Source organism: Pan paniscus, chromosome 6 (assembly GCF_029289425.2).
Source record: "Pan paniscus chromosome 6, NHGRI_mPanPan1-v2.0_pri, whole genome shotgun sequence".
In the NCBI taxonomy this organism is placed as follows: Eukaryota; Metazoa; Chordata; class Mammalia; order Primates; family Hominidae; genus Pan; species Pan paniscus.
In genome coordinates, this window is record NC_073255.2 from 175,411,589 (window position 1) to 175,438,891 (window position 27,303).

The window sequence follows — 27,303 nt, forward strand, 5'->3', positions numbered from 1 at the left end:
GTATTGGTGTCAGTCAGGTGGTTTCATATGGTAACCACTCACAACACTGAAGTAGGGGGAGTGGGTGTGGGTGTGTATTTTAAGATTTTTCCCAAAGACATGTAGCCAGTTAGCCCAGACAATTGTATGTATTGAACCTACTTGTTTGTTTAAAAGGCTATAAACAATCATGCAGAATCATTTCCCCATAGTGCTAAAACCAAGTCCCAGTCAACAGAAGAGGAAAAGCCTTCTAGGTGGATATGACTTGAATAGGAGATTCTAGATGCTGAGTCAGGTTTCCATTTATATGTATCATTATTTGCAAAATTAAGTGACGCTAAATTCCTATCCCTTAGTGTTACAGTCTGGTTTAAATTCTAGCCTCACTGCAATATTAGTGTGCTCCTTTATACAAGTTGCTCGACTTGTGTCTTAGTTTCCTCATTTGTATAAAGGATCTGATAATCCTTTTGCTTATAATTAAAAGGAAGCACATGAATCATGTAAGTCTCTGGCTTTAAGCACTCAATGACTGGATCACCTTTCCAAGTAAGGAACCTAAACAAAGCCCTAAATTCACAATTACATAATAGATCACCTAATCTGATTAAAATGCATTGTTACATTAAAAATAAACTAGCCTTAAAGATAGGCAAACTAGGCCGGGCATGGTGGCTCACACCTGTAATTCCAGCACTTTAGGAGGCCAAGACAGGTGGATCATTTGAGGTCAGGAGTTTGAGACCAGCCTGGCCAACATGGTGAAACCTCGTCTCTACCAAAAATACAAAAAATTAGCCAGGCATGGTGGCACGTGCATGTAGTCCCAGCTACTTGGGAGGCTGAGGCAGGAGAAGCACTTAAACCCAGGAGGTGGAGGTTGCAGTGAGCCAAGATCACACCACTGCACTCCAGCCTGGGCAACAGAGTCAGACTCTGTCTTAAAAAAAAAAAAAGAAAGAAAAGTGGGAAGGATAGAATCCTCAGGCCTCTACAACTGTCACTAGAAAAACAAAGTCCTTGTTATTCAAACTACAACTTTACAGAAAGAAATCTGATATGAATTATTAGTTATTTTAACTACAATGATGCCCATATACCAAGTTCATTTGCTCTGGGCAAAAGTGGTAGTTGAAAAGACTTCAGAGTTCCCTGCATCACTCACCTGGAGGGCCCGTCCTTTGGTTTCGATGGGGAGAGTAAATGCAGAAATGGCGCATACAACACAGACAGATGAGAAGAGACACAGGGCCCCCAGTATTGATGCACTCATAAGAACCTGCAAGTCACAAGAGAATTACTCAATTTATTATGCTCCAGTTACCTCTAAACTGTTCTTTATGTGAAAGAGAAAATACAGATTCACTTCACTAAGATGGTCCTTTGCAGCCATTCTACAGGTTATACCTTCCTGACAAATTGATTTATCTGAGCCAATCTGGTGTAGTCATTTTGTGTGATTAGTCCAAGAACAGGAACTGGTATTAACACACATTGGCCAGGTAAGACCTCTCTTGGCACCCACCTGTCAGGCATCTCCAGAGCCAAGTTTTGATATATGGAAAAGATGGGGGATCTGCCCGTTTCCCCACCCCCTTTCTCATACCATTTCAGCTTGCTTAACTTCTAACTCTCACTTCATGCTATATCCTCTCTCTGCCAAATATCCATTATCTCTTCAGTCCTGACAGCATGAAACAGGTGAAAGTGTTTTTTTGGAAGAGGTGTTATCTCAGAGTCTCTGAAAGGATTGCTAATGTGTCTTGTCTCCGGTTATGGAGTTGTGTGACACCAAAACTCTTTGGTGTCAATTTTTCCACAGTAACTGGGTTTCTGTCCATCTGTACACATGCTTTGGCCTGGATCTTTTCACGCAGATACTGGTAATTCAGATACTCCATCTCATACTTCAGTTTCTCTTGGTCTGTGTTCTTGATAGTTCTCCACTAATCTCACAACGACAGTAAAGTATGAAGTGGTTAACCAACAGCAAAGCTCTCTAGAATCACAGAATAATGTATTATAATTTAGAAAGACCTAGAAACTATCTGGCTGAATACAATTTCTTCCCTTTACAGATGAGCCTAGACTAAGTGACTAGTCTCAGTAATTAGTTGTCCAAAGTCACATACAGATCCTGAACACACAGCCTAGTGTTACCACCACCACTTAGCTTCTCTTATGATACACAATTTGGGAGCGTACCTCCTGTGTTTCAGGGCTGCTGCTTTCCAAAACACTAAATAATTCCACTCACCGTGCAAACAGAACCCACAACATTGATCTCACTAATTATTTTGCAATTGACCTAGCAAGTGACAGGTACTATGCTGATTTTGTCTCCCAAAATAATTACAATTTTCCCCAAACAGGAGTTTGTATAACGTCTGTGTGTGTGTGTGTGTGTGTGTGTGTGTGTGTGTGTGTGTGTGTGTGTGTTTTACTGCTGGAAATCTTGGAAGCAAGCTCAGAAAAGGGATAGAAACCAAAAGGCCAGGCAGTCTAAACTAAGATCAGATCATGCCATAATTAGGCATGTGTCTAGATTCTGTCATTATTGCTACTTCTATTACTGGACACCAAAATTCTCGCCACCACCAGAATGAATCCTAAACTGTCCCCATTTTACATCCTTTACACCACATTTAAAGTCCTGGGTGGTGTGAGACCCGGATGGGTTGAGTTTGTTTGGGTCACCTAACTGTGCTCCAGCAGCCAGGGTCAGGGAGAGTAACTGCCTAGGCTTTTTGCCTTCCCTGAAGCTTCGTAACAAGACTCCACAATCCAGTAGATGTTACTGGGTATTTTTCCAATAAATTCTACCTAAGTTTACTAAAGTCAGTTTCTATTGTTTGTAAGCAAGAACTCTGAGTCATACCTGATTATAAAAATCATCTTGGAAATTTGTTAAAATGCAGATATTTGGAGACCACTCCAGATTTACTGTATCAAAAGGAAAGAGATCTGTTGTTAATCTCTTCTTCTAAAAAGCAGCCCAGACCAGGAATAGAGAGACATTACATGAAGACGCAAGGGTCAATCCACCAAGAAGACGTAGCTATACTGAAGGTTATACATCAAATAAAAGAGCTTCAAAATACATTCAGCAAAACTGTTAGAAATAAAAGGAAAAGTAGACATCCACAAATAGTTGGAGACTTTAATACTCCTACCTCAACAATTGATAGGACTATTAGACAGCAAATCAGCATAGAATTTTATGACACCATCAAGCAATGGGATCTAACTGACACTTGTAGGACAGGCCACCCAATGACAGAATACATCTTCTGTTCAGGTGCCCACTTAACGTTCACCAAGATAAACCATATCCAGGGCCCTAAAAGGATCCTCAAAGATTTAAAAGAATTGAAATCATAGTGTGTTCTAGTCCTAAAAGGATGTCAAGCTAAGAACAGGTAACAGCAAAATATCCAAACACTTCTATGTAATCCATGCACTAAAGAAGTCTCAAGAAAAATTAAAAATACATGGAATGGAATGAAAACACAACATGTTAAATTTATAGGACACAGCTAATAGGAACAAAAATAGAATACTTAGGAATAAACAAGAAATGTATAAGAAAATTATAACTCTACTAAGTACATTTAAAAATCTACTTCAGTTCTTAGGCAAATACAATCTTGTAAAAATATAATCTTCACCAAAACAATCTGTAATTCTAATAGAAATTAAAATCCCAGCAGGATTTTGAGAAAAAACTAATTCTAAAGTTAAGTTGGCTGGGCAGAGTAGCATGCACCTGTAGTCCCAGATACTTGGGAGGTTAAGGCAGGAGGATCACTTAAGGCCAGGAGTTAGAGGCTGCAGTGTTCTATAATTGCACCTGAGAATAGTCCCTATAATTGCACTCCAACCTGGGCAACATAGTGAGATCCGTCTCCAAAAAAGACAAAAAAAACAAAAACAAAACAAAACAAAAAAAAAAACAAGAGATACAGAAATGTCAAAAGAGAAATTACAACAAACTTTTAAAATAAACTGGATTCTTTATGTAGTAAAGTTAATTTGAAAGAACACATAAAAAAAATTAGGCAACTTCTGAAAACGTGGGGGTATAGGGAGTCAGAGAGGTTATTTGCCTAGGAGGAATTAAAGTTGCAATCATTAGCAGTGTAGTGTTGGTGCTGGAATAAAGAGATCAGTAAAGCAATGAGTCACAAAATAGATCCAAGTATCTATGGACATTTGGTTTATTGTAACAGGGAAATGTTTAATCATTTGAGGGGTGACACACAAGGATGATTGACGGCCTAGGAACAGCCAGCTAGGCATTGTTTTGTTGCTTTTTCATTGTTTTGTTGCTTTTTAGAGCTAGATCCTTACTTCAGGCCTATGTATAAATAAATTATGAAAAAATCAATTTGCCAGGCGTGGTGGCTCATGCCTGTAATCCCAGCACTTTGGGAGGCCAAGGCGGGTGGATCACCTGAGGTCAGGAGTTCAAGACCAGCCTGACCAACAAGGTGAAACCCCATCTCTACTAAAAGTAGAAAAATTAGCTGGGCGTGGTGGTGCACACCTGTGGTCCCAGCTACTCGGGAGGCTGAGACAGGAGAATTGCTTGAACCCAGGAGGCAGAGGTTGCAGTCAGCTGAGGACACGCCACTGCACTCCAGCCTGGACGATGGAGCGAGACTCCGTCTCAAAAAAAAAAAAAAAAAGGAAAAAAAATCAATTTAAAGTTACATGAAACACTGAAAGCCTCTGAACTTTCATTTTTATAAATATTTGCAGAAATATGAACAAGTGATGAAGGCCATTTAAGCCTGACAGAAAACAAACACCTTAAGTGAAAATAATTGGTAAACTGACTACATACAAATTTAATATTTTGTTTGCCAAAAAACTTGATAGTAAAACCAAATTAGAAACAACGTAAAAACATCTGTAGTATGATGATACATGGCTAATAGCCTGTAGAAAAATTGCAAATTACATTAAAAATTTAATAAAATATGAAGATAGTAAATGAAAGCTGCTCAAGTTGATTAATAATGAACAAAGTGCAAATTAAGACAAGATATAATTTATCGTTCACCAGATTGAAAAAGGTTTAAAAACTTGCTATCCCTGCCAGGCACAGTGGCTCACATCTGTAACTGTAGAGCTTTGGGCGGCTGAGCTGGGAGGATCTCTAGCTAGAGCCCAGGAGTTCATGACCATCCTGGGCAACAGAGGGAGACCCTGTCTCTACAAATAATAAAAAAATTAGTCAGACACAGCAGCACACGCCTGTACTCCCAGCTACTCAGAAGGCTGAGGTGGAAAGATCGCTGGAGCCCAGGAGTTTGAAGCTGCAATGAGCCATGATTGTGCCATTGCATTCCAGTCTCGGTGACAGAGCGAGACAGTGTCTCAAAAGAAAAAAAAAAATGCTATCCCTTTTGGTGATGATGAAAAGAAACGGATGCTTGTTTAACAATGTGTTTATAGACCTGAATAGACATTTCTCCAAAGAAGCCATACAAATGGCCAAGAGGTATATGAAAATGTGCTCAACCTCACTGATCATCAGGAAAATGAAAATCAAAACCACAGTAAGATATATCACCTCACATGTCTATCACAAACACGAGATAAGCTTTGGCGAGAATGTAGAGAAAGGAAACTGACTGTCAGTGGTAAAGCCACTATGGAAAATCCTGTGGATATTCCTAAGGAAGTTAAAAGTAGTACTACCAGACGATTCAGCAATCCCTCTGCTGGATACACAGTTTACTTTAGAAACAAGCAGGCTTCCAAATTAATCCATTTTGGGGAGGTCTTGTGATTTGATGGTGACATTCTGTCTCCAAGTAAAGAACCTTATGGTAAATTCCTCACATTGTTGATGTACTGATCAATGTATAACCTGCTGACACTGAATAGGGTGTGGATGTATTTTAAGATCAGCTAAAGCAGGCCGGGTGCGGTGGCTCATGCCTGTAATCCCAGCACTTTGGAAGGCTGAGGCAGGTGGATCAATTCAGGCCAGGAGTTTGAGACCAGCCTGGCCAACACGGTGAAACCCCTTCTCTACTAATAAAAAATTAGCTGGGCATGCACCTGGGGTCCCAGCTACTCAGGAGGCTGAGGCACAAGAATTGCTCGAACCCGGCAGGCAGAGGTTGCAGTGAGCGGAGACTGCACCACTGCACTTCAGCCTGGGCGACAGAGTGAGACTCTGTCTAAAAAATAGATTAGATGAAGCATGAAATTTTACTATCTTGCACATAGATCTTTGTATCCTGTATGTTGTAATCTGCAGCTAATGAATGTAACCTCTGTATTATACCCTCCAATGAAAAGAGGAAAACTCTGACATGAAAGACCTCCTTCTCTTCTTTTAAACTTTCCTATAAAAACCTTTCTCCTTGCGACAGACTCCAGAACACTCCCAACTTTGTGGTCATCACATTTGGCTTTCGATAAACCTTTACAAAATTATTTCTGTCTCAAAAACCTTAATTTCTTTATTCGTTTTTTTTTTCATTGAGACAGCGTCTCACTCTGTTGCCCAAGCTGAGTGCAGTGGTGTGGTCACGACTCACTGCAGTGTCGACCTCCTGGGCTCAAGTGATCCTCTCAGCTCAGCCTCTCAAGTAGCTGGGACTACAGACATATGCCACCACACCCAGCTAGTTTTTTTATTTTTTGTAGACATGGGGCCCCACTGTGTTGCTCAGGCTGGTCTCAGACTCCCAGGATGAAGCAATCCTCCCACTCTGACCTCCTAAAGCACTGGGAGTACAGGCGTAAGCCACCATGCCTGGTCAACAGCCTTAATTTTGATGATATTCAGTTACATACTTCTATGAAGCTTTACAACAAGCATATTTTTATATTAAGAAAACAATGTAAATGACTATAAATCTTGTTAATATAAAATATGTTAATATAGTGGGCTGGGCATGGTGGCTTACGGCTGTAATCCCAGCACATTGGGAGGCCGAGGCGGGAGGATCACCTGAGGTCAGAAGTTCAAGACCAGCCTGGCTAACATGCCAAAACCCCGTCTCTACTAAAAACACGAAAAAAGTTAGCCCGGCGTGGTGGCGGGCACCTGTAAATCCCAGCTACTTGGGAGGCTGAGGCAGGAGAGTCTCTTGAACCTGGGAGGCAGAGGTTGCAGTGAGCCGAAATTGTGCCATTACACTCCAACCTGGGCAACAGAGCAAAACTCTATCTCAAAAAAAAAAAAAAAAGTTAATATAAGAAATAATGAAAACAATGAACTATTCTTCCAATTCAAGAAGTTAAAGTTAATAAACCTAAGAAATTAGTGCAACGGAAATAAAAACAAAAGCTTAAGTGAATACACTGGAAAACAGAAACAAATGGGGTTGATAAATTGATGCATGAACTATTTTATTTTATGAAAAAATAAACCTAGTTAGAAATTAAAGTAAAAAAGCATGGCATTAAGAATGTGAAAGAAGGTTGGGTGTAGTGGTGCATAACTGTAATCCCAGCACTTTGGGAGGCTGAGATGGGAGGGTCACCTGAAGCCAGGAGTTCAAGACCAGCCTGGGCAACACAATGAGCCCCCAGCTCTAAAAAAGAGAAAAAAATGTGAAAGAGAAAATAATTGCTAATGTAGAGGAAAGGAAAAGAACCACAAAAGAATTCTCCCCACAGTTCAATGCTAATAAATTTGAATGAAGCATTCAATAAAAATGTTCCCTGACATTTATTTAAAAAAAAAAAAAAGATAAAACTAAGAGAAACAACCAGAGAAGAAACGGAGAATGACCAAAGAACCACATCCTCAAAAGTGCCAGGACTCCCTCTTTCACAGGTAGCTCTTTCAAATCTCCAAGGAACAGAGTCTAGACAGAAAAGAAAATTTTCCCATGTCTTTTTAATAAGACTAGAATGAAGGCCGGGTGCAGTGGCTCACGCCTGTAATCCTAGCACTTTGGGAGGCCGAGGCAGATGGATCACCCAAGGTCAGGAGCTTGAGATCAGCCTGGCCAACACAGCGAAACCCGGTCTCTACTAAAAATACAAAAATTAGCTGAGCGTGGTGGCAGGCGCCTATAATCCCAGCTACTTGGGAGGCTGAGGCAGGAGAATCACTTGAACCTGGGAGGCAGAAGTTGCAGTGACCCGAGATCATACCACTGCACTCTAGCCTGGGCAAAAAAAAAAAAAAAAAAAAAAAAAATAGAATGACAGTCATTCTGGAAACTAACAAGATAAAACACATAACCACAAACAGTCCCAGTCACCATCCATTTATGAGAATTGATTCAAAAATGACAAATACTGTCAAATAAATCTCAATAGTTCACCAGCTGAGGCAAAGGCTCTGGCTGAGAGGGAGTCCTCGCTGGCCACCCAGCATTGTGGTCCAGGGCTCTCCCTCCCCACTCCAGCAGCCTTCGGGTGTTTTCCAATCAACCTCTTGCATGTGCAATTCCATGTTGGCATCTGTTTCTCCAAGGACTCAAATTCATATTTCAGTAAAATAGTTGAATACAAATAAATTTTTTTTAAAAATTGTTTTTTTCTATTTAAAAAAAAAAAAGCCAGTTAGAAATCATTCATAAAATGTTTTGAGCACCAGGTCACTCAAGTAAGAGTTACTACGGTAGGAGCCGGGAACACAAAAATTAGCCAACTATGCACACGTCCTGGTCCTCATGGTGAGTAAAGTCTATTGGAAGAGATTGATTTTAAATAGCCTGGAAAATAAATGGGCAATTACAATATTGTTGCAGTCTTGTTGTCTGAGGTATTACCTGGAGTTCTTGTCTCATGACCAAGAAAATTAAGGAATGTGGACACCAAGGGTGTGGTTGGAGAGAAAGTTATTAAGCGGAAGAGGAAAGCTCTCCACTGTGGAGAGGGGACCCAGAAGAGGGTTGCCATTTTTCAGTTGAATACAAAAGCTTTTATAAGAAACTTCCCTACCTGTGTAACTTCCCTTATCTGCATAGTTACTTGTGTAACTGCCCTTATCTGTGCAGCTGTGGGTATGTCTCAGGCAAGCCTCCCTTCTATGCAAGTTCCCACAGAGCCCACTGTGGACATGTCTGAAAGGGGAGGAAATTTTTTCCCAAGGAGCCCGCTCATTACACAAAGAACAAAGGCATCTCCACATTGGGCCTTGCTCCCTTCTCTGTGCAGCTACAGCTTGATTTTTTAGGCTGTTCCTCTGTTTAAAAGAATTCTACAGGCCAGGCACAGTGGCTGTCACCTGTAATCCCAGCACTTTGGGAGGCGGAGGCAGGCGGATCACCTGAGGTCAGGAGTTCAAGACCAGCCTGGCCAACATGGTGAAACCCCATCTTTACTAAAAATACAAAAATGAGCCGGGCGTGGTGGCGCATGCCTGTTATCCCAGCTACTTGGGAGGCTGAGGCAGGAGAATTGCTTGAACCCAGGAGGCAGAGGTTGCAGTGTGCTGGGATCGTACCATTGCACTCCAGCCTGGGTGACAGAGCTAGACTCTGTCTCAAGAAAACAAAACAAAACAAAAAAAGAATTCTATGGAGGACTTGCCCTAACTGTCTGCTTAACTGTTTTTTGTTTTTTTTTTTTTCATTCTCCTCTCTCAATACAATAAGTGATATGAAGGAAAAGCTCAAGGTGCCATAAGAGCTCACAGCAGGGAGGCCAGACGGGTTTGGGGAGAGATGTCAGGAGTTTAATTTCAAACATGCTAGATTTAAGATGCTTTTGAGACATCCAGGCGAAAATGCTGGGGAGATAATCAGGTGGATGAATCTGGAGCGAGAAGCAAGGCCTCATCTAGAGATAGAAGTTTGGGGTTCATGAGGAAGTCACTGGTAACTACAGTCATAAAATGGATGATACCATCTCAATGGAGAGTGAAATAAGAAACTATAAGGGTCTAATATTGAGCAATAAGAAATCCACAACCAAAGAAAGAGTAGAGGAAGACAAGTCACAAAGAGATGGGGAAGCAGCGGCCACAGAGGTCGGAGGAAACCCACAGAGTGCAAGTGATGGAGCCACCAGAAGGGAACACGGGATGCCGGAGGGAGAGCACGGCCAGCAGTCCTTAACGCAGGTCAAAGGTCAGGTGAGATGAGGGGTTAAAACGACCTTTGAACCTAGAGACACGGAGGTCACTGGAGACCTTACCAAGAATGATTTTGGTGGAGTAGAGATGGCTGCAGCCAGCTTGGAGGAGGTGAAGGAATGAGTGGAAGGCAGGAAATGAAGCGGGAAGAGAACTCTTAAGGAGGTTAGCTGGAAAGAGGAGAAAAGCAGTAGGGAACAAGGTTGATTTTACAGCTTGGAAGCTGTGGAACCCGAAGCATATTAAATGCTGATTGGAAGCATTCAGCATCAAGGGATAGATAGAAATTGCAGAAGGGCTACAATTATAAACCTGAAAAACTCAAGAGACTCAAATGAGAAAGTATTAGGAATGCATTCAGTAAGCTGGTTGTTTAAAAATCAATATTAAAAAAATCAATAGCCTTCTAAATATAGATAACTACTTGGAATGTTAAAATAGAAGTTATAATGAAAGAAAATAATCCATTCCTAATAACAACAAAATGCCATAAGATGCCTAGGAATAAACATAGCAAGACACATAGGATCTATTTGAAGAAAACAATAAAATCCCGGCAAGGGCCATAGGAGGAAAGATTGAACAAAGAAAGAGACAAACCTTGTTCTTGGATACATAGACAACGCTATAAGAAAAAAAGTCAATTTTTCCTCTATTAGCTGTTACATTGAACACATTAACAATTAAAATGTTAATAGGATTTGGGCGGAATGTTACTAAGTGATTCTGAAAAAGAGCAATGAAGTGGGTTTGGAACAGCCAGTTTAAAAAACGTGCTATAAATCTCATTAGAGTAATAAAAAGAACATGTCAGTGACAAAAGCAGACAGATCAATGGACTAAAATAGCGAGCTAGAAATAGGCCAATTGCGGGAACATAAGCAAACAGACATTTCTAACCTATGAGTAAAAAATGGATTTTCAATACGTCGTGTTGAGACAGTCGGCTTGCCACTGGGGGAAATTGTACAGCTGTTTCCGGCATTGGACCTCACGCCTCAACAGACGCCCATGGCCTGGAAGAGGGCACAGCAGGGATATCTGGGTCAGAATCTGGGTTGCATTCACTTTGTGAAATGTGAGTAAGTTGGACATGTACGATGTGGGCACTTCCACGTGTATGTTATACTTCAATCAAAAGTGTACACTCCCCCCCTTGCCCTCTCAAGAAAGAAAATGCCATAGAAGGCCTGGAAGAAAAGAGGTGTGTGTTTTTTATAATCCTAGTTGCAGGCTCGAGAAATATACAGAGAAATACTGATACATTTGAGTGTCTATGAACCCCGCACAGAAAAAGGAGAACACGAACGAGAATGAAAGACAAATAACAAATCTCTGCAACGTAATTGCCAAATGTGAAATATTTGTAATATGTCAGAAAAACTGCTAAAAATCCTTTATAGACAAACCCACCCACCCACACATATATATACACACATATTTATGAAAGGCTCTTACAGATCCGTGCTTTAAAGAGTGAATTGAAAAATGGGCAAGTACCTGAGTGGGCAAGCTAAAAAAGATAAATTACCCAATTAAAATATGAATAAGAACATTCAGTACCATTCCTAATAAAAGAAACACTAATTACAATAATAAAGAGGTATCATTTATTGCCAGTGAGATTGGCAAAGATGAAAGACTAACATCTGTGGCAGATATGTGAAGCAACAAGGCTCTCAGGCACTGGTACAAGCTCGCCCAAGAGGACTTGAGCACAATGTACCAAAATGAAAGCAAGCAGACCCCTTCACCTACCAATCCAATTTCTAGGGATTCACCCTAAGGAGATAATTGCACAATTGGATAAAAATGTAAGCACAGCTGGGCCCGATGGCTCACGCCTGTAATCCCAGCACTTTAGGAGCCAAAGTGGGAGGATTGCTTGAGCCCAGGAGTTCAAGCCCAGCCTCCAACCTGGGCAACATGGCAAGACACCACCTCTACAAAAAAAAAAATAAATAAAATAAAAATAGCAGGGTGTGGTGGTGAGCACCTGCAGTCCCAGCTACTCAGGAGACTGAGATAGGAGGATCATGTGAGCTCAGGAAGTTGAGGTGGCAATAAGCTGTGATCACACCCCTGTCTGTCAGCCTGGGCAACAGAGTGAGACCCTGTCTTAAAACAAAACAAAAAACAAAAGCAAGCACAAGGATGCTCATTACTGTTTTTTTTTGGGGGGGGGGCGGTGGGGGTGGGGAGAGGGATAGAGTCTCGTTCTGCTGCCTAGGATGGAATGCAGTGGCGTGATCTCAGCTCACTGCAGCCTCCACCTCCCAGTTTCAATCGATTCTCCTGCTTCAGCCTCCAGAGTAGCTGGGATTAAAGGCGCCCGCCACCACACTCAGATAATTTTTGTTTAGTAGAGACGGGGTTTTGCCATGTTGGCCAGGCTGGTTTCTAACTCCTGACCGCAAATGATCCGCCTGTGTTGGCCTCCCAAAATGCTGGGATTACAGATGTCAGCCAGCATGCCTAGCCTTATTATTGTGGTTTATATTAAAATCTTTCTGAAATAGTTGAGATGTTCAATAATACAGAACTAACTGAAAAGTAACTTCTGGGATATACATACAATGAAATATTTTTCAGCTTAATGCTTATTTTTTATATTTATGGACATGAAAAATGTCTACAACATACGAACAAAAGATCTTTTTCTTCCTTTTCCTTTCCTTCCTTCCTTTTCTTTTCTTTCTCCCCTCCCTCTCCTCTGTCCATACATAAAAAAAGAAAAAGAGAGAGAGAGTAAAAGAGCAGGCTATAAAAAGTACTATGATATTTGGGTGAAATTTATACTCTTTTTTTTATTTGCGCCTACATCACTAACAATGTATATGCATATTTATACACACACACATAGAAAAATATATTTTAAAAGCCTCATTAAAATGTTTATCTTTGTTATCATTAAATGGTGAGATATTAGTAAAGTTTCAATTCTACTTTGTAGGTTTTTGTGTTTTCAGGATGGAAGAAAAAAAATCACGTGGTCAAAATTGCCCTTGGGAAAACTCTTAAATCACTCAAAATACAGCACACACAAACATATTTATAAATTAGAGGCTAAGATCCTCTCCTTGACCAAACCCTAGCCCAGCTCCTATGAGCCCTCTTCTCCACTAGGCCTTGACCTTGCCCTGACACTTAAACACTAACGTAGTTTCTAAGAGCTCAAGGACACACCCTTATGAGGCTGCAGCCACCCTTGAAGGGCCTCCCTGAGAAAACTCAAGGCTGCCCAAGAATCTATTTGTTCTAGCTGACATCTGAAGATAGGGCCCCAGGTTCCCAGCCTTGACAGAGCCTAACTTTAAAGAGCGCCACTTAGCAAATCCAGGTGGGATTTACACAGACTGACACCCACTTACAGGTATTTGTAATGTTTCACTTCACTGACTGTGCTCAAGCCCCTGCCACCCTCCTAAGACCGCTGCCATTCTCCCTTTGAAACACCCAGTCACCTCTGTACAAATGGAGGCTGAGTTCAGTTCACCGTGGACTCTTCTCTTTTGCAATAGTTATTACTGATTAAAACCTTGGCCGGGCGCAGTGGCTCACACCTGTAATCCCAGCACTTTTCGGAAGCCAAGGTGGACAGATCACTTGAGGTTAGGAGTTTTAGACCAGCCTCGCCAACATGGCAAAACCTCGTCTCTACTAAAAATAAAAAATTAGCAGGGCATGGCGGTGTGCGCCTGTAGTCCTAGCTACTCGGGACGCTGAGGCATGAGAATTGCTTCAACCCAGGAGGCAGAGGTTGTAGTGGGCTGAGATCGCACCATTGCACTCCAGCCTAGGCGACAGAGCAAGACTCTGTCTCAAAAACCCCCAACCCCAAAACAAAACAAAACAAAACAAAACAAAAAACCAAACCAATCCTCACCCCTTTAACTAGTGCCTAGCTCTGTTGATCTTTGACAACATACAGTTTCTGAATAAGTTCACGGCTTATTGGAAATCACTTCTGAAAAAATTAAATGGATGTAATTTGATTCCCATTAACTTGTGAAGTTCTCTGTCATCTTGAGCGGATTTTTTTTCCCCATGCTTCAAGAGAACATCAGGCATTTATATAGGACAAAAAGATCATCTTTCAGCTGTAACCATTAAATTAGGGTTTTTTTTTGTGACCCTTGAAAGATAAGACTTTATCTTTCATCCTTATCCAAGCCAGACTTAATTTTTTTTTTTTTTTTTTTTTTTTTTTTTTTTTTTTTTTGGTGAGAGAAAGTCTCGCTCTATCGCCCAGGCTGGAGTATAGTGGTGTGATCTTAGCTCACTGCACCTCCGCCTCCCAGGTTCTAAGGGATTCTCCTGCCTCAGCCTCCTGAGTAGCTGGGATTACAGGTGCCTGCCACCATGCCCAGCTAATATTGTATTTTTAGTAGAAACTGGTTTTCACCATGTTGGCCAGGCTGGTCTCGAACTCCTGACCTCAGATGATCAATCAGCCTTGGCCTCCTAAAGTGCTGGGATTACAGGCATGAGCCACCGCGCCTGGCCAGAAATGTAAATTTTTTACGCAGTCAGGTTTACCATCTTTTCCTATATCTTTATAGTATAACAGAAAGGGTTTTCCAGAATTCTGAAATCTCCTCTTTCATGGCAATAATACATGGCAATGTGAACTGAGAGTTGTCTTATAAGCTTGCTCTACCCTTTCCCTCCTCCAGTTTACTCTCTGCAAGCAACCAGAGTGATCTTTTTATTATCTTTTTATTTTTTTGAGACAGAGTCTCACTCTGTCAGCCAGGCTGGAGTGCAGCGGCACAATCCTGGCTCACTGCCACCTCCGTCCCCAGGGTTCCAGCGATTCTCCTGCTCAGCCTCCCAACTAGCTGGGACTACAGACGCGTGCCACCACGCCTGGCTAATTTTTGTATTTTTAGTAGAGATGGGGTTTCACCATGTTGGCCAGGCTCGTCTCGAACTCCTGACTTCAGGTGATCCACTCGCCTCGGCCTCCCAAAGTGCTGAGATTACAGGCATGAGCCACCGTGACAGGCCAGAGTGATCTTTTTAAAAAACAAAACTGATCATATCCCTCACCTGCTTAAAACCCTTAAAGTTTTCCCCACTGCTCCTAAGGTAAAAATCTAAAGTCCTTAATATGCCTGGAAGGCACATTCTGCCCCTGCACTTCTCTCCATTTGGCTCACCATGGCTATTTCCTACTCCTGGAACACACTGATGTCTGTCCCACCTTGAGGCCCTCAAACCAGCAGTCATTCTACTTGAAATGCTGTTTCCCTTTACACAGCATTCAACTTCTCATACTTCAGATCTCAACTTCAGTATCACCTTCCCAGAGAGGACTGCCTAAAAAAGCCTGTCACCCCTTTTACTCATTACCATAGTACCTCCAAAGCACTAATCACAATCTGGAATTATTTTACATTAATTGCATACTGATAAAGTACCCAACTTGAATGTAAGTCTCTTGAGGGCAGGAACCTTGTGGTGGTGTGCTGTCAAATGTTCAACAACAGGTTCTCAAAAAACCCAAGGCCCTGACTTACATCATTTGTCAATTTCCACAGTGTACACACTAGCACCATGACTAATTTCAAACAACGTGACATTAACCAGTTGGCGATTTTTCCTGAAAATTTAACCATCGGCTTTCAAAAGCGAGTCCAGGCCAGCTCCAGCACACCACTGGCACCTCATCTGGCTTATTGATTACTGCAAATAAATAGAACTAGAACAATGGCAGGCACAGAGGACAAGTTCAATAAATGTTTTGAACATTCAGTTGGGATAAAATAATTCTTGATTCTATGCTAACAAATAGACTGCAGCTAATTGAGTCTCTTTTGGTGCTCTAACTGCCAAACTACATAAGAAGTCCTCTAAAACTTGTATGGAATTACTCCAGAAAGAACTTATTGAATGGTCACCAAAATAGGACCCTGAATTAAGGAATTCTCCTTCCTCCTAACAGAGTCTCTGTTTGCCTACTTTGCTCTCTTCTGAAACCTGAAAGGCTGAATGATTTCAGCTAGAAAAAGCAGAGAAGACAAGCAAATATATCGGAGTTTGTACGAGGCTAGTTCCGCTGAATTTTGGCAGCATTTCAACTTTTTTTTTTTTTTTTTTTGAGACAGAGTGTCACTCTGTTGCCCAGGCTGGAGTGCAATGGCGCGATCTCAGCTCACTGCAACCTCCACCTCCTGGGTTCAAGTGATTCTCCCGCCTCAACCTCCTGAGTAGCTGGGATTGCAGACGTGTGCCACCATACCTGGCTAATTTTTGTATTTTTAGTAGAGATGGGGTTTCACCATATTGGCCAGGCTGGTCTTGAACTCCTGACCTCAAATGATCCACCCACCTCAGCCTCCCAAAGTGTTAGGATTACAGGTGTGGACCACCACGCCCGGCTGGCATTTGAACTTCAAAGGGGTGATAAGGTTGAAGGGACGAGGCTGGAGATTTGGGGATGACAGCTATGCGACTGACGACAATGGAAGTGAGTCAGGCAAAGAGGCTGTTTAAAAGTTTTGCTGAGCCATGGAGGGAGGCGGCGGCGGCGGCTCGGGTGGCTGCGCTGGGAGGCGGCGATGAGAGGCTCGCACGCCTCCAGCCCGGCCCCGGCCCCCCGGGACGGAGAGCCGAGCAGCCCCGGCTCTGGGCTACGGACTATGGGCGAATAGCTCTGACCACCCGGCGAAGCATGCCGCCTGCCTTGGCCTCCCAAAGTGCCGAGATTGCAGCCTCTGCCTGGCCGCCACCCCGTCTGGGAAGTGAGGAGCGTCTCTGCCTGGCCGCCCATCATCTGGGACGTGAGGAGCCCCTCTGCCTGGCTACCCAGCCTGGAAAGTGAGGAGCGTCTCTGCCCGGCCACCATCCCATCTAGGAAGTGAGGAGCGCCTCTTCCCGGCCACCATCCCATCCAGGAAGTGAGGAGCGTCTCTGCCCAGCCGCCCATCGTCTGAGATGTGGGGAGCGCCTCTGCCCCGCCACCCCGTCTGGGAAGTGAGGAGCGCCTCTACCCGGCCGCGACCCCGTCTGGGAGGTGAGGAGCGTCTCTGCCCAGCCGCCCCGTCTGAGAAGTGAGGAGACCCTCCGCCTGGCAACCACCCCATATGAGAAGTGAGGAGCCCCTCCGCCCGGCAGCCACCCCGTCTGGGAAGTGAGGAGCGTCTCTGCCCGGCAGCCACCCCATCCAGGAGGGAGGTGGGGGTCAGCCCCCACCAGGCCAGCCGCCCCGTCCGGGAGGGAGGTGGGGGGGGTCAGCCCCCTGCCCGGCCAGCCGCCCCGTCTGGGAGGTGAGGGGCGCCTCTGCCTGGCTGCCCCTACTGGGAAGTGAGGAGCCCCTCTGCCCGGCCAGCCGCCCCGTCCGGGAGGGAGGTGGGGGGGTCAGCCCCCCTGCCCGGCCAGCCGCCCCGTCTGGGAGGTGAGGGGCGCCTCTGCCTGGCTGCCCCTACTGGAAAGTGAGGAGTCCCTCTGCCCGGCCAGCCGCCCCGTCTGGGAGGTGAGGGGCGCCTCTGCCTGGCTGCCCCTACTGGGAAGTGAGGAGCCCCTCTTCCCGGCCACCGCCCCGTCGGGGAGGTGTACCCGGCAGCTCATTGGGAATGGGCCATGATGACAATGGCGGTTTTGTGGAGTAGAAGCGGGGGAAAGGCGGGGAAGGGATTGAGAGATCGGATGGTTGCCATGTCTGTGTAGAGGGAGGTAGACACGGGAGACTTTTCATTTTGTTCTGTACTAGGAAAAATTCTTCTGCCTTGTGATCCTGTTGATCGGTGACCTTACCCCCAACTCTGTGCTCTCTGAAACATGTGCTGTGTCCACTCAGGGTTAAATGGATTAAGGGCGGTGCAAGATGTGCTTTGTTAAACAGATGCTTGAAGGCAGCATGCTCGTTAAGAGTCATCACCACTCCCTAATCTCAAGTACCCAGGGACACAAACACTACGGAAGGCCACAGGGTCCTCTGCATAGGAAAACCAGAGACCTTTGTTCACTTGTTTATGTGCTGACCCTCCCTCCACTATTGTCCTATGACCCTGCCAAATCCCCATCTGTGAGAAACACCCAAGAATGATCAATAAAAATAAATAAATTTAAAAAAAAGAAACAAAATAAAACAAACAAAACAAAACAAAACAAAACAAAAGTTTTGCTCGAGTCACAAATGGGCTTTTCCACTGACATCTCTTTGAGGAGATTTTATAGAGATTTTAAATGCTTTTCAATGCTTTTTTTGGATGCTGGACCATCTCATTTGATGAAAACACCATGTGAAGTCTGGCCACAGGGAGAGGTCTTGGTTGCATTACCCAAATCACAGCCGCACACCATGAGGCTGTCAGGGCCTGTGCCGCAAGCCTAGGGTAAATCCCAAAGCCATGGATATGCTGAAAGGACTTTAACGTCCATAGTAGGTTCCAGCAGTTCACACGTCACTGAACCAAGGAATGCCTGGTGTTATGGACTGGGTGCTTTTGTCCCTCCAAAATTCATAGGTGGAATCCTCAATATGATGGTATCACAGTTGGATGTGGGGCCTTTGGGGATGATCAGGTCATGATGGTGGAGCACTCATGAATGGAATTAGTGTCCTTAAAAAAAGAGATCACAAGGCTGGGCACGATGGCTCACGCCTGTCATCCCAGCACTTTGGGAGGCCGAGATGGGCAGATCACGAAGTCAGGAGATCAAGACCATCCTGGCTAACAGTGAAACCCAGTCTCTACTAAAAATACAAAAAATTAGCCGGGCGTGGTGGCGGGCGCCTGTAGTCCCAGTTACTCGGGAGGCTGAGGCAGGAGAATGGCGTGAATCAGGAGGCAGAACTTGCAGTGAGCCAAGATCGTGCCACTGCACTCCATCCTGCCTGGGTGACAGAGCGAGACTCCGTCTCCAAAAAAAAAAAAAAAAAAAAAAAAAAAAAAGGTTGAGACCAGCCTGGCCAACATGGTAAAATCCTATCTCTACTAAAAATACAAAAATTAGCTAGGCATGGTGGCAGGCGCCTGTAGTCTCAGCTACTTGGAAGGCTGAGGCAGGAGAACTGTTTGAACCTGGGAGGCGGAGGTTGCAGTGAGCCGACATCACGCCACTGCACTCCAGCCTGGACGACAGAGTGAGACTCCGTCTGGGGGAGGAAAAAAAAGATCACAGATGTACCACCCAGTTTAAGAAAGGAAAAATTTTAAAAAAATAAAAATAAAAATAAAAGACCAGAAAAAACTCTTTCCCCTCTTTCTGGATGTGAGGACACAAGAAGGTAGCTGTCTCCAAGCCGAGAAGAGAGCCCTCACTAGAACCCAAACATGTGGGTGCCCGATCTTGAACTTCAAGCCTCCAGAACTATGAGAAATAAGTTTCTGTGTTTATAAGCCACCCAGAGTCTGTGGTACATGCTATAGCAGCCTGAACTAAGACACCTAGCTAGGGCTAAAGTGACTGATCTCTTGAAGTTTCCCAGAATAAGTGCGGAGGCAGCCTTTGACCTATTGGCAGAGGCCTTGCACTGGTCCCTTCTGTATTTCAGTGAATCTTTAATACTTTTTTTTTTTTTGAGATGGAGTTTTGCTCTTGTTGACCAGGCTGGAGTGCAATGGCATGATCTTGACTCACCACAAACTCCGCCTCCCAGGTTCAAGCAATTCTCCTGCCTCAGCCTCCCGAATAGCTGGGATTACAGGCGCGCATCACCAAACCCAGCTAATTTTATATTTTTAGTAGAGACAGGGTTTCTCCATGTTGGTCAGGCTGGTCTCGAGCTCCTGACCTCAGGTAATCCACCAGCCTCAGCCGCCCAAAGTGCTGGGATTACAGACATGAGCCACCACACCTGGCCCTGAATCTTTAATACTTTTGTTGCAAATTTTTCCTTTATTGTTTTCTTGGACTACATACTCATGACTACTATTATTTTTTACTATCATTAGTTTCTAACAACTAAATATCTTAAAATGTTCTTATTTAAAGTTTTTCAGTGGGTGAATTATTATTAATTAATTTGTTTATTTATGACAGAGTCTTACTCTGTTGTCCAGGCTAGAGTGCAGTGGTGCAAACATAGCTCATCACAGCCTCGAACTCCCAGGCTCAACCAAGTCTCACATTTCAGCCTCCTGAGTAGCTGGGACTGAGGAGGCTCACACTCCAGCCATCATGCCTGGCTGGAACATTCAATTAATTAATTTATTTATTTATTCTGAGACAGAGTCTCGCTTTGTCATCCAGGCTGCAGTGCAGTGGCACAATCTTGGCTCAGTGCAACCTCCATCTCCCAGGTTCAAGCGATTCTTATGCCTCAGCCTCCCAACTATCTGGGATTACAGGCACCCCCCACCACGCCCGGCCTAATTCTTATATTTTTAGTAGAGATGAGGTTTCACCGTGTTGGCCAGGCTGGTCTCTAACTCCTGGCCTCATGTGATCTGCCCACCTTGGCCTCCCAAAGTGCTGGGATTACAGGTGTGAGTTACTGTGCCCAGCCTGAAACATTGATTTTAAAAGAGACCTTTGTATTAAGCTTATAGTCATTAGGATGTATAAACATATTACTGATTAAAATGTTTAGTTTAACTGGTTTAACAGCATGTTTTAGGCAAAAAAACAAGAAGGAGGAGCAAGAAGAAGGATAAAGAAAAAGTGGAAGAACAAGAGGAAGAATTAAGTGAAAGGAAGAACTCATCTCCCAGTCCTCCCTATTGATAGCTGTGCCTCCCCAGAGGGTGGCCCGCCATCAGCTGCATCAGATTTGCTGGGGATACTTAAAAATATAAGTAACTGAGGCCAGGCTCGGTGGCTCACACCTGTAATCCCAGCACTTTGAAAGGCCAAGGTGGGAGGATCTTGGAAGGCCAGGCTGAGCAACACAGTGAGACCTCGTCTCTACTAAAATTCAAAAAAATTAGCCAGGCATGGTGGCACATGCCTGTAGTCCCAGCTACTTGTGGGGCTGAGGTGGGAGGATTACTTGAGCCCAGGAAGTTGAGGCTGTAGTGAGCCCTGATCATGCCACTGCACTCCAGCCTGGGTAACACAGTGAGACCTTATCTTTAAGGTGGAGGTGGGGAGGAAAGTAGGTAACTGATCCCATCTACACAATCGGCATCTGTGAGTGGAATCCAAGGATCTGTTATCAAGTTACCCTAGTAATTCTGAGAAGCACTAAAGTTTGAGAACTACCTTTCAGGGAAGTGACTAATTAGTTCATGAAAGTGACACCAAACCCTACTGTCTACTTGGAGCAGCTCACACCACCCTAAACCGAGGCAAATATCCTAGGAGCTGGCACAAAGCTTCCCAGATTCGAAACCTCCCCAATCTAAACCTGTTAAGGAAAGCAGAGCATCTCGATTGCACAGAAATTGATACAACAATACTTTCCAAAGTTGAATTATTGAGAAGTATCCATTGGAATAGCATTTCACCTTGACCGTTATTGATCATCATGATCATATTAGCTCACATTTACCGAGTGCTTACTGTATGTCAAACATTGGGTTCATTGCTTTACATTTATTCATCTCATTTCATCCTTAGAGCAAAACTCTGTAGTAGGTGCTATTCTTTATCTCCACTTTAGAAAGGAGGGTAGCAGGCTGGGCACGGTGGCTCACACCTGCAATCCCAGCACTTTGGGAGGCCGAGGCGGGCCGATCACCTGAGGTCAGGAGTTTGAGACCAGCCTGGCCAACATCGCGAAACCCCGTCTCTACTAAAAATACAAAAAATCAGCCAAGAGCGGTGGTGGGTGCCTGTAATTCCAGCTATTCGGGAGGCTAAGACAGGAGAATTGCTTGAACCCAGGAGGCGGAGGTTGCAGTGAACCAAGATCATACCACTGCACTCCAGCCTGGGTGACAGAGCGAGACAGAGAGAGAGAGAGCACGCAAGAGCGAGAGAGAATGAGAGCATGCGTGCACGCGCGCAAGAGAGAGAGGAAGGAAGGAAAAAGAAAAGGAAAGAAAGAAAAAAGAAAAAGAAGGAAGGAAGGAAAGAGAAAAGGAAGATAGGAAAAGAAAAGAAAAAGAAAAAGAAAATGAAAATAAATGAAGGGAGGGTAGCAGAAAAAGATAACTGAGAATTACAAAGAGTTAAGAATCCAGGTGGGCTACAGGATGCTAAACAGAGCAGGGCCTTACGGCCCCAGGAGACCTGGTCCCAGCTGGGTTCTTTCCTAAACCACAAACCCACCAACAGCAGCGTAGCCTCCGGGATAAATACCCACAAATGCCCAGGGAAAATGTTCCAGGTGGTCGAGAACTCAATTCCTAATGAAAGCTTGGAAAATGAACTATGCCTCAGTTCAGTCATTCAGAAATAGGGTTAATGTTTTACTACCGGCAGGGTGCAGTGGTTCACACCTGTAATCCCAACACTTTGGAAGGACAAGGCAGGAGGATGGCCTAAACCCAGAAGTTGGAGGCCAGCCTGAGCAACATAGTGAGACTCCATCTCTAAAAATAAATAAATAGTCAGGCATGGTGGTGCATGCCTGTAGTCCCAGCTACTGGGGAGGCTCAGGTGGGAGGATCCCTTGAACCTGGGGGGATTGAGGCTGCAGTGAGCCATGACTGTACCCCAGCCTGGGCAACAGAGCGAGACCCTGTCTCTGGAAAAAGAAAAAAAAATGACAACTTTTTTCATCTCTAGGTTCTTTTCTGAAAATGATGAAATAAGTATTAAGGAATTTTGAAAAGCAAAAGCACCAGACAAAAGGCATCCCCATTTTTCTTTAAGACAGGTGGGGATTAGCTTGGTTTCTCAGATGTTAAAAAAAAAAGAAAAAGTGAAAAAGACAGGTGGGGAAAACATTCCCAAGAGAGTTTAAAAAAATTCGTGATAGCAAAATCCCTGTGTTAAATTGTAGGAAATATACGATAAAGTCTGCTCAGCCCATCCCAACTCCCGCTGTCTGTAATTTCACCTCTGCCAGCTGCACTTATGTATAACCCTGACTGTGGGCCACAACTGAGTTAGCTCAAGCATGGACAACCGGACCAATGGGGGTCTCTATCTCGGGATTCAGAGAGAACTAATCAGTGTCTTCCAGAGGCCAGAGCGAAGGGTTTGTGTTCGGGATTTGTGGAGCTGCCACATGCACAGGCAAGCACAGCACCCTGCTTCTCAGGGAGGAGGAAAGCCTGCATGCTCAGGTGGAAATGAGTGACCACAGGCACCAGACAGAGAAAAAGGACAGAGCCTGGGCCCCTGTCAGTGCCCCCACTCCCAGACTGGGCTCGGCCTCATTCCTGCCTTTTTTTGCTACAGCCAGGTCATGTGGATTTCTGTTTTTTTTTCTTTTTTGTTTTTTTTTTTGAGATAGAGTCTCACTCTCGCCCAGCCTAGAGTGCAGTGACGCGATCTTGGCTTACTGCAACCTCTGCCTCCCGGGTTCGAGTGATTCTCGTGCCTCAGCCTCCTGAGTAGCTGGGACTACAGGAGAGCACCACCATGCCCAGCTCATTTTTGTATTTTTAGTAGAGATGGGGTTTCACCATGCTGCCCAGCCTGGTTTCAAACTCCTTGCCTCAGGTGATCCACCCACCTCAGCCTCCCAAAGTGCTGAGATTATAGGCGTGAGCTACCGCACCCCAGCCTGGATTTCTGTTTCTTTGCAGCCAAAAAAAAAAAAAAAGACTGACAAGTGCAAAACAGCAAGCTCCATAGCCCTCTGAGGAACCACAACCCCCAGGGTCGCCATACCTGCCTCTGTTGTTTCTCCTGAAACAAGGCTCCATCCACGGCTCCAAGTCACCCTGGATTTTATCCCAGGCCTAAGCCTGGCTCACCTGTGCCCCACACCACCTCCCTGCCCCTCAGCTGAACCTGCCCTTACTCTCGGGCTCTGTTTTACAGTTACCACCTGGACAACTGACCAGACAACAATTCTAACTCAGGGTTAGTGCCCACTGTCATTCAACTGCCTAAGCTTCTCGTGTTGACCATTGTTTTCCATCTTCCCCCAGTAATACCCATTTTAAAATGGAGCAAACCCTGAATGTAATGCAATGCCTACTACTGACTGGAAGGCTGAAAGCCTGGTAGCAGATTTAGCCTCTCTCTCTACCTAAATCCACCAAACAGCAGGGAAACGGCACCTCCAGAAAACTCATGAAGTCAACAGAAATCCTCCGTTCTGCCTTTAATCTGAAGGTCCCTGGGTTCCTCTTTCCCCCTCTCTCAGATTCTCTCTCTCCCTGCAGGGTCCTCGGCTGTACCTGGGATATAAATGGCGCCACCATTGCACCAATGCGACACAGGGAGCCGCTGGTTCCCATCCCCAAAGCGCGCATCGTGGTGGGGTAGACCTGCAGGGAGAGGCACAGAAAGTACCAGTCAGATAATGTCCGTCCTTCCCCGAGCCCTCCTCTTCCCCTTCCTCCCCAGGTCAGGTTTTGGAAGGCATAGAGCACCAAACACAGTTACAGAATATGGAATAGAAGGTGTTGATTTTCTCAGGTACACAACTTTGAATTTTTGGGACAATATCAGCAAAAAATAAACACTTCAAAATTATCCTTTAAATGAGCAAATTCCAAAAATGTGCTTCACTGAAGATTCCAAATATAATTTTAGAAAGACAAGCTCTGGAATCAGAGAGAAGAGTGCCACTTCAGAACTATAAATATATAAAAGTGATTCTACTGAACGGGAAGAAAATACTCCCCAGAGATCTGATGAAGTCTTCAATACAAATACAGCTAAGAGAACTAACTAGAGGGCCAGGTACTTGCCACACCATTCCCTGTGTTCTTATTTTTACTTCTTTTCTAAAATTAGGGATGGGATCTTACTATGTTGGCCATGCTGGTCTTGAACATCTGGCCTCAAGCAATCCACCCACCTCAACCTCCCAAAGTGCTGGGATTAGAGGCATGAGCCACCATACCTGGCCCCTGTGTTCTTGTTAAATTCCCTAGCCTCTTTGCTGTTGCAGAATCTTAACAGCATATTCTATCTATCTATCTATCTATCTATCTATCTATCTATCTATCTATCTATGTATCTATCTATCTATCTATCTATCTATCTATCTATCTATCTATGTATCTATCTATCTATCTATGTATCTATCTATCTATCTATCTATCTATCTATCGACAGAGTCTCACTCTTTCGCCCAGGCTGGAGCACAATGGTGCAATTTTGGCTCACTGCATCATCCACCTTCTGGGTTCAACCGATTCACCTGCCTCAGCCTCCCAGGTAGCTGGGATTACAGGCATGCACCACCGTGCCTGGCTAATTTTTGTATTTTTAGTGGAGGCAGCGGCGGGGGGGGGGGGGTCTCTCCAAGTTGGCCGGGTTGGTCTCGAACTCCTGACCTCAGGTGATCTGCCTGCCTCAGCCTCCCAAAGTGTGGGGATTACAGGCGTGAGTCACCATGCCCAGCCCTTTTTAACATTTTATTAAATTTTTATTTTTATTTTACAGAAACAAGACCTCGCTATGTTGCCCAGACTGGTATCAAACTCCTGGGCTCAGGTGATCTTCCTGCCTCAGCCTCCCAAAGTGCTGGGATTACAGGTATGAGCCACCATGCCCAGCCATATTCTACTTTCTTGCTGCAACTTTTTGATATTTATAGTAAAATCTAATTAATTGGTTTTTCATTGATTCAGAATTCTTAAAGGAACTAGAAGTTTAATAAGTCAGCAAGTCTTCCTGAATAAATAGAATTGTAGGGAGAATACTTTCTAGGAAAGAATGGTTTCTCAAAATGTTGGAACATTTTCTTAGTGCTATAAAATACTGGCAAAACAGTTTTATCAACTCTCTAAGGCAAAGCATATAGCCCCCTTTAGTTGCCCACATCTTTGCCACCATCTGTCAAATGCAAAAAGCAAGATGCTTTCCGCCTCACAGGACACTGCTATATTTACAGGAGAAGGTCTGGGGGTGGAATATCTTTATGGGGAACTTTATTATTTTCTGAAAAATGAGGTTGCTCTTACTGAAAATAATGAATTCAGGTGATGGCTTCTTTGCTATAATACTGATAAAGTCTTTTTTCACATTGTGAGTCATCTGGAAGATGGAATAACAGAAAACTATCATTTTTAGTTACACACCTCTTTTAAAAAACAATATAAAAAATAAAATACTGGCTGGGCACGGTGGCTCATGCCTGTAATCCCAGCACTTTGGGAGGTCGAGGCGGGCGGATCATGAGGTCAGAAGATTGAGACCATCCTGGCTAACACGGTAAAACCCCATCTTTACTAAAAATACAAAAAATTAGCCGGGCGTGGTGGCGGGCACCTGTAGTCCCAGCTACTCAGGAGGCTGAGGCAGGAGAATGGCGTGAACCCGGGAGGTGGAGCTTGCAGTGAGCCGAGATCGCTCCACTGCACTCCAGCCTGGGCGACAGAGCGAGACTCCGTCTCAAAAAAAAATAAAATAAAATAAAATAAAATACTTAGAAATGACCCTCAAAATGAGCAAATTCCACAATATGTTTGACTGTACATCCCAAATGCAGTTCTAGAAGTACACCATGTTACGCATAGATTTTTTTGGTTTATAAATTTACAAAATAACTTTAGATTTGTTTTTGTTTTTAATTATGCAAAATTATTTTCTTAACTATGCAAAATTATTTAAAGTCAATAATTTTTTTTTTCTTTTTGAGACGGAGTCTCTCTGTCACTGGGCTGCAGTGCAGTGGCTCGGTTTTGACTCACTGCAACCTTTGCCTCCCAGGTTCACACGATTCTCCTGTCTCAGCCTCCCAAGTAGCTGGGATTACAGGCACCTGCCACCATGCCTGGATAATTTTTGCATTTTTAATAGAGACGGGGTTTCACCATGTTGGCCAGGCTGGTCTCAAACTCCTGACCTCAAGGGATCCACCTGCCGCGGCCTCCCAAAGTGCTAGGATTACAGGCGTGAGCCACTGCACCCAGCCAATTAATTTTTATTCCAGGAATTTCATGTTGTAATTCCTTCCAGTGTCCATCAAGTTCACCTTAGTTCCCCTACAGAGCTGGAGTAAAATTTATTGTCAAAAAATCTTCAAGTTAGCCCTTTTTAATAGAACTGATGCTTAATCCAGTTGTCCTGTCAGCCCATAATTCTTTTATTTTGGCTTCTTTCATCTCCTTTTAATATGGATATACTGATGAAGCCTTCAAAATTCACCAGCAATCTTTGGGATCTAATTTCTTAAACCAATTTACTTTAGGGTCATTTTTGGAGTAGGTGGATCTGCCTTGTTCTCCATTTGATGCCATCTGTAAATATGCATGAGTTCAAATCATATTCATTCCTAAGCTATCACAGCTCAAGAACAG

The 27,303-nt window shown here is 44.0% G+C and overlaps 1 protein-coding gene across 2 annotated transcripts in view; it reads right to left on the bottom strand.

Annotated features, from left to right (window-relative positions):
• Nucleotides 1-27,303, bottom strand: part of SVOPL (SVOP like) — an 83,006-nt gene that overhangs the window by 975 nt on the left and 54,728 nt on the right. Inside the window, exons 9-10 of one of the 2 annotated variants that reach the window (XM_024929581.4) lie at nt 24,229-24,318; nt 1,148-1,261 (exon numbers count right to left, since the gene is read on the bottom strand). In XM_024929581.4, the coding sequence (XP_024785349.2) occupies nt 1,148-1,261; nt 24,229-24,318 (204 nt within the window). Of the gene's footprint in view, nt 1-83; nt 1,262-24,228; nt 24,319-27,303 lie in introns of those variants that run through there. The other variant, XM_003813420.5, reaches the window with a different exon arrangement.